The following is a 19,449-nucleotide window of genomic DNA, read 5'->3' as shown; positions in this document are numbered from 1 at the left end:
CTACTGTGAAAAACAATAAGGGAAGGGAAGGCCAGAAGCCAGCAAAGAATAGAAGGAAGAAGCCCAAATGAGATAAAGTACTAGCCACAGATATTTCACTTACTTGTGCCTAGTCTATTCTTCAAAAGCAGTATCCAAGGGCAAAAGGGTTCAAAAGCAGGGTCTTAGGTAAACAATTTTCTTCTAGAGTCAAAAAAAGAGAAGAGTTTCTCACAGGCATTAATATGTCTAGGTCTCAGATAAAAGGTAGTATAAAAGAACCATTTCAAAAAACTGAAAAACATTTCCTGCTTGTTAACAGTGTATTTCCTAATTGTTAACAGATCTCTTTCCAGTGCAAGCAGAACTAAAAGTTCTTGAGGAAATGAAGAGATTGTGGAGTTTGGTGTTTTAATAAAGATAGGTCTTTCCCTGGTTCCTCATTCTCCTTTATGTAAAGATAAGTTACAAAAGTTGTGAGATGTTAATATGGTAGTTCCTATCATTTTGATAACCAAATAAAATATCTGGAAAACTAGGGGAAAAGTTCCTTAGAATATTTTTGAAACACCATATACTTGCTTCAGTATTCCACCACGTGCAAAACATATGCAGATGCAGTGTCTTACCCTAATGTGTCGGTCACTGGGAAGTGACCAGCAGCTGAATTTTGTTCCCAGGAACAAAGGTGCCCAGCACTATAAAGCCTTTAGTCCTCTGTGAAATCTCACTGATCTAGCTAAAGAGGGAGATGGGGGCTATAGAAAAGCTAATGCAAAATTATCTTTATCTAGACCAGACATACCACAGGCTACCTGCAAAACATCTTGGGAGTAGGACACAGTTGTTGCTTGGAAAAATCAGGCATCTTATAATGAAAAGATTTGTTAAAATATAATCCACTTTCACATCCAAAAGGTAACTTGAGAGCCATTCCAAGCACTATCTAATTAACTTAAGCAGACAGGAAAAAAAAAACCTCAGAAAATATCATTGTTTAAATACACTCTATTTTATTTTGTCTTAAAATAGTTTAACCTTTATGCTACAGACTTATTTCAAAAAACAGAAAAATTATCTTGCACCAAAAAATATATATATAACACTCTGTTTTATTATTTTTTTCTCCAAAGACCATTAAATACTAAATGGAAACAAAAACTAAATAATGAATGTAAAGAACCAAATTTTGTTTTAAAAACTAGAGTTGCACATTTGAAAACATTAATTCTAAGCAATGATTTGTCGTCACTGCATCAAGTCCACGCTCACACTCCAGCAACAGCAGATCTGTTAACCACCAAGTGCATTGGTTCCTAGCCATACAATGGCTAACATTTCATTTTCACGGTAAGAGGAGCAAAAGGCTTCAATGACCTTTATACTCTTTAAAAAACAAAACGACAACAAAATTATTTCCTAGTTATCCAGTGATTTTTTTTTAAGCTCACTACCCTTTAAAATTTATTAAAAGAAATTAAGTAGTGTTTTAAATAAAATGAAAAAATTCAACAGCATTGGACTAAAATACGTGATTATTTTAAACAAACAGTGCACAATCTGAGGAAGTTTGGTTAGGGTACAATCATTTTTATATTTACATGGAAGTCACATCATTATACGCATTGGAGAACAGGGATCAGGGGTCTTTGCCTTTAAAAAAAGTTTAAAACTAAAAGACAAAATTGTGTCCCCAGCTTTTTCAAAAACCTTGTGACAAGTATAGAAAGCAGGCAACAAATTCATTTTAAAGTTAGCTGTGGTGCTAATCTGCAAAAAGTAATGATGAACAAATGACTAAATTAGCAAAATCAAATGGTTCATATTCACAATTGATGACAATAAAAGCAGAGCTTATGGGATGCTTGATTGTAAAAAATGATGGAGTCCATTTATTCTGGCCCCTACCATCAAAATGAAAAGACAATTACTAGAGAGCAGCAGTTATAAGTTATAGGGCAGTCATGATGGACAGAGCCACATTACTGCTCTGTTTTTTAAAATTAGAGGGAAAGGGAACTTAAGTTGGTGGCATAAGCCAATCAGTGACCCACATGTACCATTTTAGCAGAAATATTACTTTGAACAGACATTGTTCTATGAGGCATAAAGAACTACTTCTGCTACCAAATTCAAACCTATGGCTTAAAAAAATCCCTTCAAGAAACTTTTCAAATGTCATAAGAACTATAAATCACAGAATTTAATCATTAATACCTTGCCTGAAACCATATCCCCACTCTTTGGATGGTAGCAAGGGAGAGAGCTGACTGTCTCTACCATCCCTTCCCCTCACCTTTTTGTATCTCAATGTCTAAATTTCTGTTCTGGTACATCAAGTCAGGTAGCCAGGGAGCTAGAAGAGAAACAAGTAAGGGAAAAGTACAACCTGGTGTAAAAGCAAAAGGCCGGAAAAGAGCTTGGTTACAACTCCACTCTCCCCAATCCATAGTGCACACAGCACACAAAAAAGTTCTCTCTCTCTTTACACAGATGACTATTAGGGACTAAAGAAAATATGTCATGGGAAATCACCTGCTGTATGAAATTGGAAAAAATATACCATTAACGTATGACTAGGTAACGTAAAAACATTCTTTAACGGGGCTCTGCCCTGATACTGGGGTAAAAATAAGCTGCAAAAACTTCAAGTCATATAATACACTCTATTCTCTTCCCAATGATTTTCCTGGAAAACAAAGGCAAGAAATTGTACATTTCTGCTTTGTCTAGTATTTTAATTCAAGTCAAAAATGATGTGTAACAGTAAAATTCAATAAATTAATCCTAAAGTAACATGTGAAGGTCCAAGGATACACCAGTAGTGAATCTGCAGAAGGTCCTATTTTGCTCCGGCCTCTGGGTCTTTGGTTTTTGTCTAGAATTGTGGCCATGGGAGAGACTGATATATGAGGTGCTTAAATTGGAAGTTCATGATCTAAAAAGCTTGACCTATTGAAAGTAGATTGGAGGAAAAATAAAAAGCTGATGAAGAACAGAGGCCAGATCAATCGAGATGTTATCAGAGAAGATCAAATAACATACACTCAAATACATTCCCATGGAAGAAGGGATATACAGAAGAACTAAGCAACAGGAAGAAGAATAAAGGAATAAACTTGTTATACAAAAAAAGGAGAGAAGTCCAGGCAGGTGGAGCCAGGCAGACTCTGTCGCATGCACATGCAGGATGTGTCTCGTTCATCTCAGTGGCCCCCACTGTACCCACCCCCACATAGTGCCTTATGCACTATGGTATATGCATTTGCTGAATGATATGGAAGAGCCACCAAGGCGTTTGGGGAGACAAAGGGCCACAGCAACATCATATGGTAACAATGGAAACAAAAACAAAAAAAGCAAACTGTGAAAAACAAAAGGTGAGGTCTTCTAGGCCAACATTACTTCACTCCCCTTTGTGCACAATACATAGTGTTCTAACTCTAGGTATTGCTTTCAAAATAATTCACTAGTAACTACAACATGTTATAGGATAAAAGGTAGTAACTAATGCACAAAATTCCGATGCTGGCATTTCCTCAATTCCCTGAAGCTCCTACTACCTTTTGCTATTCCTTTTAGATATTGTAAAATTTACAGTGCCGTTAATGTGCTTTGCATCTGATTTCTTATGGTATATATTGATTTTTCTTATGGTATATTTTTTTAGAAGGTAGAGGAGAAAAATACCCACATACATCATCAGGTCCATTTTAGCTCAGGCGTTAAACAGTTGTTATATACCCTTCATGAAGAGACCAGCAATGAAAGAAGGCATTTTCCTCTCAGATTGGCAAGTGCCTGTAGCCTTAGAAGCCACACAACTTTTCCTGTCCTTCATAAGTAACAGGTTTCTATGTTCTCCATTATTTGAATAAACCAGGAAAAAAAGGCTGAGGGAGAGAGTTTCCCACTGATCTCTCGATACTCTCTTCATTCAGATGCCCAGAAAACCTTATAGTGGGTATCTATCCAAAATTCCTCTGCCCCAAAGAAGACATTTTCCAAAAAGTTATAAATTATTGCAACAAGGAGACAAACTAAGTCACCTTAATATTTATAAACACAAAGGGGCATGTTAATTATTTGTGTTGTAGGAGGTCAACCAGGAGCTAAGTCAGGAAAGAAGGCAGAAGACTTAAGCTAAAAGAAAAGATGCATTGAATACTTCTGTCTTCTGTTTTTAAGGTCAGGTTTTTAAATGCACATGCCCTATTAGGTGCCAATAGAACCTGACTGATATGTGTGCGAATGCCCTAAGATGGGAGTGCCAATGGGGTGGGCAGATAGTGGTCAAATCTAAATATTAATTTCATTGTACAGAAAAATAAATAAAAGATTTTTTAAAAACTGAAATCCATTTTACCTGGCAATTAAAATATTATTCTAAAAGGAAGGTGAAGTTTCCTAAGATTAAAAGTCACCAAGTAAAATAAAGTCTAATAAAATTCATCATTCTCACATTCCTACTGAAGGAAAGAAGAAATCCTTTTCTCTGTGATAAGTTATTTTCCTAACTGACTTCTTTTTTTAAAAAAAAAGAAGGGGGTGGGGGTTTCCATGAGTTCCAATTCTACAAATGCCACAAACAGCTTCTGAAGCTGAAGCTATGACAATGAACATCCATGTCACAACAAGTGGAGGAAGGGGAAGGGAACAGTGCAGAGGAAACACAGTGACATTGTATTACAGTAGGTATTTACGTCTGCTATCCTCATCCAAAGTAAGATCAACAACTTCTGCTGGTGAAGCCCAAGTCTGCTGGGGAGTCACAGCAGTCCATGACTGTGTTTGCCGGGTGCTAACGTACTGCGTGCCTGAGCCATGCTTCCATGAAGAAACACTCTGAATCACACCTCCTCGAGGATGAACACACCTACAATTAAGATGAAGAACAAAAGTATGGTTAATTTCACCATAGGAAAAATAAAAGACAGATTTTCTACTTCAGTTGTACTGATCAATATTTTTACTAAGATAAGCCTACTATGCAAGTTCGTGAAGTCCACAGTCAATATCTTGCCACCATGTTTGTCTCCTACCCTTCTGCCCACCATGTTTGTCTCCCACCCTTCGGCCCACCATATTTGTCTGTCTATCTGTCTGTCTATCTCTCTCTCAGTTTAGGCTTCAAAAGACCAAGGGCCTTGTCAGACAAAAACTCCTGAGTTGTGTCCAGATCAGTAACTGAAAATCAGTTGGTGTTTCTCTGGACTTGAACCTCTAGGATCTTCATGACAGGGCAACATATAAATCCAGAACAAAATTAAGATGCCCAAACAATCTCAGTCTGAACAAATAGGTGAAACTTGTTCTTAAAATAAGTTTTGGGGGCCGGCCCGTGGCTCACTTGGGAGAGTGTGGTGCTGATAACACCAAGGCCACGGGTTCAGATCCCTATATAGGGATGTCCGGTTAGCTCACTTGAGAGAGCGTGGTGCTGACAACACCAAGTCAAGGGTTAAGATCCCCTTACCGGTCATCTTTCCAAAATAAATAAATAAATAAATAAAGTTTTGTACCGTATTTGGTAATAATACCTTCAAAAACAGTAACAGTAATATTCTTTTACAACTTAGGTTTCTAAAAGTCTACATGTTCTAGGTTATGCAGAAAGGATCAGTTTCCATTGTCCTGAAGGTCACAACAGAAACATGTGACTTGTAACTGCTTACCTTTGGTTGAGTGAAAGTAACAAGGCTGAAGTACTCAGTTTAGATTCCCTAAAAGGGCCTATCAGAGGAACAGAACTGCCTTGCTGACAATCACACCAAAAGTTCACTAGAAGAAAATTGTTTCAGAAACACTGACAGCTTCAGTTCTATATTATAGTTCTATATTATATTCAGTCAAATGATAGAACTGTGAGCCTCCAGGATGAAGCACTGAGTAAGTTTCGGCTCACGAGAAGATGACAAGCAGCTCAAGCTACCATGCAGCTTATGTCTTCACATCTAAATTACTGACCAGTCCCTATTTAGCATATGTGAGAAGTAATAAGTGTCACAAGTCTAGTCACACAAACTTTCGTAGTGGCTCCTAGACAACTGTTCTGACCATCTGTATACAATGAGTTATGCTAGGTTCACTTGACAATTCCAGCTTTAATCTAATGCTACCTGTAGCATTGCATTCAAAAGTACATTAGGGTGACAATGGACAAGATTCAGTTGCAAAACTGCCCCAAAGACTCTTTAAACTCCTGGAAGGATGCCCTACTACTACAAACCGTAGCCTGAAAACCACTCCCTTACTCAGAGAGATGCAAACAGACCCCTCAGAGCCAGAGCAGGGGGCGGAATGCAGATTTGTTACAGTTATCAAAGGCCTGTCATCTGTTCAGAAATGAGCTAAGTAGCTACTAACCCAGAGGCTACTACATTTTGAAAGATTAGATAGTGAAAAGCATTAAAATAAGGCACAAAAAGCCCAATGTCCAATCCAAACCTGTCCAACCCATTAAATTAACTCAGATTAAGTGACCACGTAATCATGAAAGACCATCAACCAAAGGAGTCCATTCAACATTTATAGAAATGACTTTGATGACTGATGGCCAACAGAATACTGAGGACACTAAGCAATTTCACATCTATTAACCTAATTTGACAAAAGAAGTTATTATCCACATTCTACGGATAGGGAAATAGAGGCTAAACGGGTTTACTTGGCCAGAGTCACACTGCTTGAAAGTAGGCCAAAGAACTTTAAGGTCATCTGATTCTGGGTCCACTGTTTTCTACACCATATTTTCCCTTTGCAGATGTATCAAACTGGGTGAGGCAAAACACAGCAAGTCAGAAGAGATAAACCCAGACTAACAATTTAAAAGTATGAAATTATTCAACAGTTCAAAGCTCATCTGTGCAAACACTAATTGAAGTAAAGCTGGCTAGAAACTTAAAAAGAGTTCAGGGAATGAGCAGCTACAAAGAGAGTAAATGTAATCTTTGGAAAAATTCCTAGAAATATTTCTGAATAAAGGAAGTATATAATCCCAATTGTTACTTTGCACTGTTCCCTAAATAATCATACAATGTAACATCAGGCAGTGATCTAATCTATTCATTTTACAGAAGAGAAAAACAAAATCAAGACAATTGCCCAAGGTCTTAAGCAAATTAAGCACAGAATCAGGACAAAATCAGGTCTCTACTCAGGGGTTAATTTTGCACTAAATAACTACGCCTTCTTAAGACTACACCTGAAGTACTACACTATGTTTGATAGAAAGGAGCACTGTCTGGTCTCCAGAGACATTCAATAAGCAGCAAAGTAGAAAGTGTCTGATATAGGAGGAGGACTAGGAGAGTGAGAGGTTTAGAGACTGTATTTGCTACTGAGGAATGGCTGAGAGAAGAATAAGGAGATAAGTCACTTCTTAAAGCATCTAAAAACAGATCACTTCTGTAGTTATGTTACAGATGGTTCCAGTTACTAGAAACCACCTTAGGTTACTTGAAGCAAAAAAAGGAATTTATTAGAAGGACATTAGAGTAACTCAAAGAGTCTAAGGATGATGGAACAAGCCCCATCCCTCTGTCTGTATATCCTACTTCAAAATTTTAGATTCTTTAGAGAATGTGATGATCTCATCTTTGGTCAAAAGCTTTCCTGGCTCCAATTAGTTGTAGCTGAAAGGGCAGTTCCCAAAATCTGGAGGATCACTGTGAGCTGGGTAGCCACCATGGAAGGTGCTACTACTACTCTACCTTGTGCAGAGATCTCAAGGCATAGTAGAAACCATGTATCAGTTTCTGGAGAGCAAGTTTTGGATGATCACTACACAACAATCACAGCCACCACAAAATGGAATAAACTGCCTTTTATACGTTCAAACAATTGCTGGGGCATCCGTCAGAAATGCTATCGATGATTCTAAGATGACCTCTAAAGTCATCAGTGACTTTAAGATTTGTTCAAAAACTGGTAAAACTAGCCTGTTAGAAGTGCTGATAGTAATTACAGGGGGAAAGGCAAGGAAGAGGTTGTGAGAGGAAGGTGGCACAGAGGAGCTTCTGTTCTGTGCCTTGATCTGAGTGCTGGTTACTTGGGTATAAGCAATTTGCAAAATTAAACTGTACACTATAACTTTTTTGTGTGTCTTATAAGCCAATAAAACATTCAAAATTTTATTTATGTTTTAACGACCTCAACCACCTTGAAAAAAGTGGTAGGTAGGAAATGGATAAAGATACAAGGTTTTTTTTTTTTTTAATATAGGACAGAAAGGTCAATCTAGTAAACAAAAGGGTACTGAGAAACATTTCACCTATTTTATAAGATGCTGTACATTACAGAATAACTTATACCAGATAGAGAGGGAAAGAATTTCAAGAGGAAGTGAGACCACAACATTTGTTATAAGCCCTGCGAAGTCCAGTAAAGAAGAATGTGAGAGGCTCAAAATTTTGTGAGATTTTCATGCATTAATACATATGGTTTTTCTGTATTATGAAAGATGCAGGATGGGAACATACTCCGCTGGTTTTTAATTGATCTAACCCAATTCTAGCACAGATACAGGCTTTGTTCTCACAAGAGTTTAATCAGCATATGATTGGCGGCAGGTATGAAACACGACCTTGAGTCATATTTTGAAATTTATAACCAAGAAAATGCTTAGGCCTCACTTCCCAAAATGCTAGAAAAACACTTTATAAATAATAAGTTTTGACAGAATAATTTCCTGCTCTTCCTATACTGAAGCCAATAGAGGAGAGACTTCACAGTAGAAACAAGGGGAAAAAAACACAGAAAGAGAGCAGGCTTTGATGGTCAGCTTTTGATATCGTAGTCTAACTATTTTAAGAAAACAACATTAAAAATTAATCATTTTTGTTCTCATTTACACAGCCTGAAGATGACCTGTTAGATAAAATTCCTACTTATTTTTCCTAACTGAAGATGAAATTAGTCCTTGTGATTTCAGGGAAATGTTCATATCCCTACTTAGCTTTTGCAGGTTAACGTTAGCAATTGGTTCTATGAAGCAATCAGTCTTAAATGCTTCCTGCATCAATTCTTTTGCTGAGGGATGAACCAACATTAACACCAATGACCATAAATCCTACATACTAAATGAAGTGAGAGTATGATTATTCACAAAAGCCTCCAAACAGGTACCAAAGAAACTGTTCCAACACAGTTCTGTAACAGAAAGTTCTGCTCTATGTGCATTCATCTTCCTAAGGCAATTACAAATGAGGCTGGCAGAAGAAGAGAGGAAAAAGGACAAAGGAGAAAGAAAAATGCTGGCATGAAGGTCATAAATGAAAACTTCTAGCAAAATTAAGTGGGCACAGAAGAACTACAGAATGTTGGAAAAATCTCCATCCCACTAGCAAAGAACATCTTGTGAATCCGGAATGTCCAAAAATTAACATCTGGAAATGATAACATTTAGGTAATAACAGGAGCTCATCACAGCAATACAAGGCAGCCATAAAAGATGCATTCAGTCGTTAGTTCAGAAAGCATGCTTTCTAGTCTATGACTAGAAGAAACACGGAAGCTACGTTAATCACATCAAATCTAAAATAAAAGAATAGGGAAAGATATTAACATGCAAGAAAAGAAAAACAACTGTGTATCAAGGGAGGGGGCACATCACAACTGGAGTTACTGAGTGCAAAGTTCAAACAAAATGCTTCCAATATGGAAAAACGGCACCCAACACAAGTCAGAAGAACCACAGTCCCAAAGAGAACAACTCAAGGACCAAGTCTGAGTTTTTAAAAACTCTCAGAAAGCCCGTTAACAACATAGAATATCAAAATAAAAAATAAGAACAGGACATCTAAATCCAGACAAAACATCTATACATGCAAATCAAACTAGAGCAAAAAGATGTGGATCAAAACCTAAAACCTTTTTCCAAGCGATAACCATGCCAGAAGCACATCAATACTTCATAACTGCAACCCTAGACCTGTAAAAGAAATAAATTCCACATGAGATACAGGCAGCCAAAGGGGCAATTCTGAACAACCAACAAGAAAACTTCTTGCCCTACTCACTTCTTAGCTTTGTAAACTTAATGATTAAAAGAGTATCAGGTGACTTGTAAAGAACTGCTGAAAAAATTTTCAGAAAGAGCAGAGTCAGTGAGACTCTACTTAGTCCTAGACCCAAAGACCAATATGAAAGATACCTTCAAAATGATACAGAAATCAGTTTAAAATACTTCAACAGAATCTGTAAACTCTACATTCCATTGTATGGGCAGTATTAACCATCACTGAGGTTTCAAAATGGATTTGTCACCTACAAGATATGATTTCCCCAGTATTCAAACCAATGAATCAGAAAACACAGCTTCATGCTTTTAGAGCCTACAAGAAAAAGGAATGTTATAGTACCTTATTTAAAATGTAGCCAAAATCATTTGACTTAGTTCAAGAATGGAACAAACATTTTTTAGAGTAAAATGACAATCTAGATAAAAGACCTAACAAGTTCAGAGAAGAACATAACTAGTGATAGGTGTGTGTGTTAGGGGTGGGGAGAGACTGAAAATTTAAATTTCCAAGTTTTAATAGAAATACAATAATAATAATTTAAACTCTAGATATCAAAATATTGGTAGAAAAGGAAGCTAAAGATTTCATGATAGAAGAAATGTTGAACAAAGAAGTTAAAAAGAAGAATGGCTCATTCTACAACATTTCTAAGTATCAGGAAACAATAAAGAAGGGAGACTTGGTAGAAGTTAATAGAAAACTGGACCAAGAGATATGTCTTAACACAGAGGAAGAGATTACATAAACAACACAAGTTATTACCTACTCTTTCCTACTTAAGCAAAAACATGTGTACAATAAATTAAAATCCAAAATATAACTCAAGAGGAAACTGATGAATGGATAATGTGCTCCTGGCATAATGAGGATAATTTACCTATATCAATCCATCAATAGACAAGGTATTATACAGTCATGTGCTGCACAACATTTCAGTCAACAACAGACCGCATGTAGGATGGTGGCTATACCATATAGCCTAGATATGCAGTAGGCTATACCATCTAGATTTGTGTAAGTATGCTAAATGATGTTCATACAACAATAAAATCTCCTAATGACTCGTTTCTTAGAGCATATCCCAATTGTTAAGTAATGCATGACTGTGGTAAGGAGCCTGGAAAAAAAAATTCTAGAAAGATCCTGACATGGGTCTTAAAAGGATAATACCTACTGTATTGTACAAAACAATGGTGAAATAAACTAACGGCAAACATGCTGAAATAAAGGAAGAAATCATTAGTTCTATCTTTCTCATCTAATGAATGGATAAGCCAGTTTTAATAGATGAAAAACTGGAAGAGAACTTAACAGAAAAAAGTTTTTGATTAGGGCAAAAGAGAAAAGAATGATATAAAGGAAAAACTGAAAAATGAAAATTCTTTCCCACAAGATTATGGAAAATAACTATTAAAAAAAGAAAAAGAAAAGAAAGCAGCTATGCAGGCATACTTGGGGCATAAATACAGAATAGAGGATGAAGTGCTAGGACAATACCAGTTCTGATAAAGACAAAATTGCTGCAGCAAACGTGGATGAGCTTTGGAGAAAATTATGTTAAGTAAAATAAGTTAGGCACAGAAAGAGATATACCACATGTTCTCACTCATGTGGAAGCTAAAAAGGTTGATCTCATAAAAGTAAAGAATCGAATAGTGGAAGGGAAGGGGTGGATGGTCAATGGATACAAAATTGTAGCTAATAGGAAGAATAAGATCTAATGTTCTATAGCAATATAGAGAGACTACAGCCAACAACAAATTCCCATACAACTTTAAGTAGCTTATCAAGAGGATGATGAATATTCCCAACACAAAGAGGTGACAAATGTTTGAGATGATGGATATGCTATGTGCCCTGATATGATCATTGCATACAGTCTAAATGTACCCCAATATCACATTGTATTCCATAAATATATACAATTACTATGGGTCAATTAAGAAAAAATAAAAAGAAAAGAAATTTTCAGAGACAGAAGTAGATTAGAGGTTACCAGAAATAGGGGGAAGGAATAATGAGAAGTTATTGCGTAATAGGTACAGAGTTTACGTTTAGAATGACAAAAAAGTTTTGGATATAGATAGAGGTAGTGGTTACACAGTATTGTAAATATAATTAATTCCATCCAATTGTATGTTTAAAACTGTTTAAAATGAAATTCTTATGTATGTTTTACCACAATAAAAAATAAAAATGAAAAAAAAAAAATTGGTCACTTTTGGGGAGATGACATGTTAAACTATGAGTCAACCCTACATCCTTAAAGTTTCCGTTAACTGAAAGATGCTCCCAGAAATATAATCAGATCTCACCAGGAAAAGGTACTCTTGGGCCGAGCCCGTGGCGCACTCGGGAGAGTGCGGCACTGGGAGCCCAGCGACGCTCCCACCACGGGTTCGGATCCTATATAGGAATGGCGGCCGGTGCACTCACTGGCTGAGTGCCGGTCACGAAAAAGACAAAAAAAAAAAAAAAAAAAAAGAAAGAAAAAGATACTCTTAATTTATATGCATCCCTTGAGAAATGCCTATTCAGCTCATTTGCCCATTTTTTAATTGGGTTATTTGTTTTTTTACTGTTAGGTTGAATTCCTTGTATATTCTGGATATTAAACCTTTGTCGGATGCAGTTTGCAAATATCTTCTTCTACTCTGTAGGTTGTCTTTTCACTCTCTTAATTGTTTCTGCAGCAGTTTTTTAATTTGATATAATCCCATTTGTTTACTCTTTCCTTTTGCTGCCTGTGTTTGGGGGTCATATTCATTAAATCTTTGCCCAGTCCTACTTCCTGAAGTGTTTTCCGTATGTTTTCTTTTAAGAGTTTTATAGTTTCAGGTCTTATATACAAATGACTAACAGACACATGAAAAAATGCTCAACATCACTCAGCATCAGGGTAATGCAAATCAAAACCGCACTGAGATATCACCTCACCCCAGTTAGACTGGCTATTATCAAAAAGACAGAGAACAAATAAATGCTGGTAAGGATGCAAGGAAAGGGGAACCCTCCTACACTGGTGGGAGCATAAATTGGTACAGTCATTATGGAAAACAGTATGGAGGTTCCTCAAACAACTACAGATAGAACTGCCAGATGATCCAGCAACTCCACCCAAAAGAAAGGAAATCATGTCAAAAAGATACCTGCACTCCCATGATTATCACAGTTTTATTTACAATAGCCAAGAGTTGGAACCAACCTAAATGCCAATGACAGATAACTGGATAAGGAAAATGTGGTATATATACTCAACGAAATATTACTCTGCCATAAAAAAGAATGAAATATTACCATTCACAGCAACATGGATGAACCTAAGAGAAAATCATGTTAAGTGAAATAGGCTAAGCACAGAAAGAGAAATACTACCATGTCCTCACTCATAAGTGGGAGCTAAAAAATTTTTTAAAAAAAGAAGAAGAAAGATACAACAATCACAATAATATGCTGAACTCTCAAAAGGAGAGAACAGAACTGAGGTTACAAGAGGTAGGAAAGGGGAGGGGAGTAAAGAAGGAATTAGCAAAGGGCCACGAAGAATGATCACACTGTATGTTGTTGAACATACTAATTATCCTGATTTGAACATCACATATTGCACACAGGTATTGATATTCAACTCTGTACCCTACAGATATGTACAATCAACTATGTTACAATGAAAAAAAAGTTTATATGCATCTGTATTCCACCCCCACTCTACACTTCTAAGCTCACCTTTTATATTAGCAACAGAAGAAAAGCTGGCAAATGTTTTATTACTTTGCTAACCAGAGTAAAATCAGATCAAAGAACAAGGTAATGAAGATATTATGTTATATATCTATTTATCAGAAAATCACAACTTAGCCCTTGTGGCACAGAAGAAAAATTTTCTGTGTTCTAAAGTCTAAATTTGGGGGGAGGGGGGTTGTGTGCACACAGGCTTGTGTGTTAAATGTTCCAAAGAATACCTCTGAGGGGGCTGTAACCAATTCTATGAACATGTCTGAAAGTAGGAGTTAATTTTTTTCCACAAAGGATCAGACAGTAAATACCTTAGGCTCCGAGGGCAATACAGTTGAAAGTACGCAACTCTGCCACTAGAGTACGAAAACAGCCATAGGTGATAAATGAACAAGCATGGTTCCGTTACAATAAAACTTTATTTATGAACACTGAAATTTGAATTTCATAATTTTCATGTCAAAAAATATAATTCTTCATTTGATTTTTTTTCCACCAACCATATAAAAATATAAAAAAGCATTCTTAGCTTATGGTCTATGCAAAAACAGGCAGCAGGCCAAATTTGGTCTATGGGACAGAGTTTGCTGACCCTTATCTTAAAGAATGACAAACTTAATAAAATAATTTTCATAATACCACACAATAATTTGATGGTTTGTGGCTTTTCTTAATCCTAAGAAACAGAATTAAAAATTAGTTACATGAACATCATTAGAAGTACACTCTGTAAGAACAGACCAAAATATCTTGCTAGTTTGCTTTTAAGGAAAGACATGGAGAAATGCTCTAGGAAACAAGCAAAAGAATTATGTCAGGTGCATGTTTCCCAATTGTTTGCTCCGGATGCTTTTCAAGGTAAAGTGAAAGGCAAGAAAGTATGAATGAGGAGGGTGGGAAGTATGATGATACTTCTGCTTTGAGACAAATTTGTCGAGCTATCTAGACATTTGCTTAAAAGAGAAAAACATCAGCTCTAGTTCACATACATGTAAAGTTGAGATATTGACATTAGACAGTATGCAACACATACTGAGGCTCATATTATGTCTAAACAAAAATTGTTTCTTTCTTAAGCCAAAGAAAGCTGAGACACAGCGCCCACCATTCATGCCAACCATGCCATGAGGTCTATCATTTTCTTATCACTTGTTTTATGGTTAAAATAAAATTCGCAATTTAAAATATCAGAATGCCCCAGTTAATATCCTACCTTGCATGTTCCTGAACTCCCACAATCTCTACTTCACTATCTGAAGAGGCAATATTAATTTCTTCATTCAGTGGTGCATTGCTGGCAGATGTTTTTTCACTTGCTAGGAATCCTGGATCCAAATGACCTGAGAGAGAAGGGGAGGAAAAACAAGCACTACAGTTTGATTCTTACAACAGCAGAAACAACTTATTGACAGATTTCTTATCCAAGTTTAATCAAAGGAACAGAATAGCCTTATAAAATCTTGCCACAGCAAAACTGTTATCCAAGTCAAATAAGCTGGGGCAATGTTCTTTTTTTTTTTTTTTTTTTTTTTTTAAACTTGTTTTAAAAAAATAAACAGAATACATGCTCATGCTGTGTATTCAAACAACATGGCAGTACATAAAAGCATGAACTCAGTCTCTCACTCTCTAATCCTGCTCCTTAGGAGAAAAAACTTTAAATACTTTGGTAAATAATCCAAATATATATAATGTTTTTTGCATTCAACTCCAGTCTGCTTTTAAATGATGTACATAACCACCTAGAGGGCAACAGGGTTCTCTACTGCTTATTATTTTAACAGAACAAAATTCTAAACCAGAAAAACTCAAAAGCAAAAATGGCATAATAACAGAAGTAATCATTAATATCATATTTATACTGGGATACTGTGTGAAAGATTTAACATTTTTCTGTCTAAAGGAATGCAGATTTGATAAAATCTGACTCAAAACTAAATCTAAAAGAGAAGGCTACAGATAGCCCACAATTTTGGCTCTAAGTAACTGAAACATGACTTGTACACTGCTGACAGTTATCACTAGACAGAAACAAACCACATACCCTGGAGAAGCACAACAGTTTGTGGCACTGGGGCATGTAAGGACTTTTTCACAAGGGTCTTCATGAAGCATATATTATATGACGCAACTAAAACACACTGGACATCACAGAAAACATGAGCTTCACAGAATTCTCTCTCAATAAAGACTACCAGTGTAGCATCAACATGGTTCTAAAGACAATTCTAGCATGAGTTAAAATAATTTAGCCTGTGTACCCAGCTCTTGAATGTTTTGACTTAAAAGGATGAATTTTAGAATACCTAAGAGTTAACGTAGAATAAACAGAGTTGCAATGGGTACAAATTTTCATTTACTCTTTAAAGGGTATTTTTACTTAAATATATTGTCATCTGATCAAAAGTATTTCTCCACATTTAAAAAAAAGTTATTCATGACACCTCATACAAACTAAACCAATGTAAAGAAAATAAAACTTTATACCTACATCTCTCCCTCTTCCTCCCTTTATTCACTCCAAATGCTACAAGATCACTAAGAAATCTTGTACTTTCATCCATTCTGTCAACTTTCAGTGTAACCCTTTTGCAAAGCTATAGACAGTCTCAAAGCAAACCTTACAATTTTTATACTCTCTGACCCTGTAAATTTATCCCTGAGCATTTACCCTAAGGGAAAAGAGTTTAAAAAAGAAAAATATTATGATGTCCAAAAGCTATTATTCACTGCAGTGCTATACAGAAACTTTGGGAAAATAACATACAAAGTATCACATATTACACAATAAAAAACATGGAGGTGCTGGGTAAAAGTGTAAAAAAGTAATCGAGTATGACTGTGCATCTTTTTCATAATTCTTTAATACTATTTTTACCTTTTCTTCAATTGAAAATGGTGTACATACATATGAGAAAACAGAAGATTAAAAAGCTTAAAATGGCTTCTAGCTACAACCAGTGCTTGAGATTATATCACAATCTGCATGAGTTTGTAATCTAGATAGGATCCTATGTGGCTCTAGCATTGGGCACATATCTTTGAACCTTACATGTACACAAGAGGTGACATTCACCAGACCAAAGCCAGTTTTGTTAAATCTAGGGTGGTTGCTTAAATGGAATTTGGTTAAGTCTAGTTTTGGTAAATCTAGACTCTTGCTCTGACCCCTAATACCTTGCTTCTGGCCAAGTCTTTTATCCAATTTCTACATCAGTGGTTTAGTTATGACTACCATCATGCACACTGTTCCAACTGTACTCTAGGGAGGAATATAAATTGATAGTCTCTTTCTCAAGCCTTCAACTCGTCCATAATCAATAATTCAAGCAATCTTTACTGTTTACTCCATCTGTTTGTTCCTACAATAAATACTTGTTTATGACAACCTATACATTGTACCAAGTGCTAAGAATCAACACGCTACAAGGCAGGCATAACCTCTGTCCTCAATGAGCCTACAACGCGTTCAGGGGTAATAAAAAGCAGCCCATTGCACTATGGCTTAAAAACTGCTCTTTAGGGCCGGCCCCGTGGCACACTCGGGAGTGCAGCGGCGCTCCCGCCACGGGTTCGGATCCGATATAGGGATGGCCGGTGCTGGCTGAGTGCGGTGAGGGTGACACCACGCCAAGGGTTGCGATCCCCTTACCGGTAACAAAAAAACAAACAAACAAACAAACAAAAAAAACTGCTCTTTATCTGCCATATGAAAGTAAAGAGGAGCCTGGAGACAGAGAAAAGGCACATTCCCCAGACTTGAGGGTGAACAGGGAATCTGACCTCTTAGGGAAGAGTAGACATAGGTGAAGGAAAGTAGCGTAAGAAACATTTCTTTGCCCTTTAGTGTATAAAAGTTTGGTGAGATTTGGCGTAATGGTACCAAAAGAGTAGTGAGAAACAAGGCTAGCAAAGTCAGCAGAGATCAGATCATGGTAAGGAGTCTGCACTTGAGAAACACTAAGCCACTGAAGGATTTAAGCTGAGGAATGAGTGACATGATCTGGTTTTGCATGTTAAAGAAATTTCATTTTGGAGTGTAAAAATGAAACTGATAGCAGGACAGGAAATAACTGGAGGCAAGGAAATTAGTTAGATTGCTGAAGTTTCCTAGGTGAGAAATGACTGGCTGAACTAGGGAAGGAACAAAATGGGGAATACTCTGTGCACATGCACACATATGGAGGGTCAAGTACTGCTGGGAAATCAGGCAAACGAAAGAACACACAAAGTCAAAAATGATACTTAGATTTCTGATTTAGGTAACTGTATAGAGTTATAGTGCCATTCAGTACACTAATGAAAGGTGAGGGTGACTGCTTGGGACATGATGACAGTGTGCCTTTACAGTGTCCAATAGACAGTTGGAGGTACTGTTCTAAAGCTCAGATCCAAGGTCTAGAGAGGAAATACAGAATTCTTAAGTCCTCAGCAATAGGTGAGACTATTAAGGTCATCCAGAGGAGTGAAGGGGGCCTAGAATAAAACCCTGATGAATACCAATGATTAAGAGATGGCAGCCCACGACTAGGTAAATTAACTTTACACACACACACACACACACACACACACACACACACACACACACACACACACACACACACACACACACACACACACACACACCCCTGTTACGTGAATATAGCAAATCTAATAAAGAGGTACACAGATGACTGAAGGTGACCACCAAGAGGCAGGGGAGAAAGAGGACAAAAGCACAGAGAGCCAGGCTGCCTGAACCCCCTCAACTGATGTACTTGCCTATGTGTTTATGCCTCGATTTCTGCATGTGTAAAATAGGGATAATAATTGTATCTGTAGGGACCCAAATGCCCCAAGGGATCACACCGAGGAATGTAAGAACCCAAATGTCCCAAGGGATCACACCCTGATCACATAAGTCCTTCTCCGCCACACCCCATCATGACGCTGGTTGCCCTCTAAGCAGGGATTGTATATTAAGCCAATCAGCCTTCCCTAGAAGCCCTATATATATGTGTGTGTGCTGCCTAATAAACGAGCTCTCTCCGGTGGATCGTCAACTGGTATCGACTCGTCCTTTCATTTGGTGCCGAAACCCGGGACGGAGCTTCTCTAGAGCGGTGACACTTTTCAGATCGCAGCGGCAACACCTTCCAAGTCGCCCCTCAGGGCTCCCTCGAGCTGTAACACTTTTCGAATTGCAGCAGCAACACTTTCCAAGTCGCCCCTCGGGAACTCCGTCCCGCCAGGACCGGCCTCCCTTCCACCGCTCACCATTTACGGTCCACCCTCATCCATTCTTTTCGGTGCTGGCTCCTTCCACTCACCACCGGCTCATCATTAGATAAGCCCCCTTTCCTAAAGGGCACCAGCCCTTTTCAGGCTACCACACGGAGTCTAGATCGTCTGGTAGCCCCTAACGCCCATACCCCACCCCACCACGGTCTTCACGACCACCATAAATTCCCAAACTATAACAGGTTTCAAAGCCCCGGTAAACTTTTACTTTCATTTTTGGAGGTTAAAAGCCCCATTCTGTTCTCTCCTTCACCCTCCTGTCCACCACTCTCTTCTCTCCACTTCCCGGTTCCAGGACCCAACCAGAAAATCCTGGCGCTAGGTTCCTTCAGGCACCGGGCTTTTGCCCTAGAGAAGTGGAGGTCTGAGTGACGACCCACACTTCCCTTCTCTCCTCCTGGTTCGTACCTGAACCTGCCGGGACTGACGTGACCTA

The 19,449-nt window shown here is 37.5% G+C and overlaps 1 protein-coding gene across 9 annotated transcripts in view; it reads right to left on the bottom strand.

Annotated features, from left to right (window-relative positions):
- Positions 1 to 1,047: 1,047 nt before the first annotated feature.
- ARK2N (arkadia (RNF111) N-terminal like PKA signaling regulator 2N) overlaps positions 1,048 to 19,449 on the bottom strand; it is a 91,489-nt gene continuing 73,087 nt past the window's right edge. For 7 of the 9 annotated variants that reach the window (XM_063076840.1, XM_063076843.1, XM_063076838.1 and 4 more), the window contains 2 exons: positions 14,947 to 15,073; positions 1,048 to 4,855 (listed from right to left, as the gene is read on the bottom strand). In XM_063076840.1, the coding sequence (XP_062932910.1) occupies positions 4,666 to 4,855; positions 14,947 to 15,073 (317 nt within the window). In that variant the 3' untranslated portion in view covers positions 1,048 to 4,665. Of the gene's footprint in view, positions 4,856 to 9,842; positions 9,911 to 14,946; positions 15,074 to 19,449 lie in introns of all 9 variants that reach the window. The other 2 variants (XM_063076846.1, XM_063076845.1) reach the window with 2 other exon arrangements.

The sequence above is a fragment of the Cynocephalus volans genome, chromosome 13, assembly GCF_027409185.1.
Source record: "Cynocephalus volans isolate mCynVol1 chromosome 13, mCynVol1.pri, whole genome shotgun sequence".
NCBI lineage: Eukaryota > Metazoa > Chordata > Mammalia > Dermoptera > Cynocephalidae > Cynocephalus > Cynocephalus volans.
The sequence above is the reverse complement of the archived record's forward strand: the minus strand, read 5'-3'. Positions and strand labels throughout refer to the sequence as shown.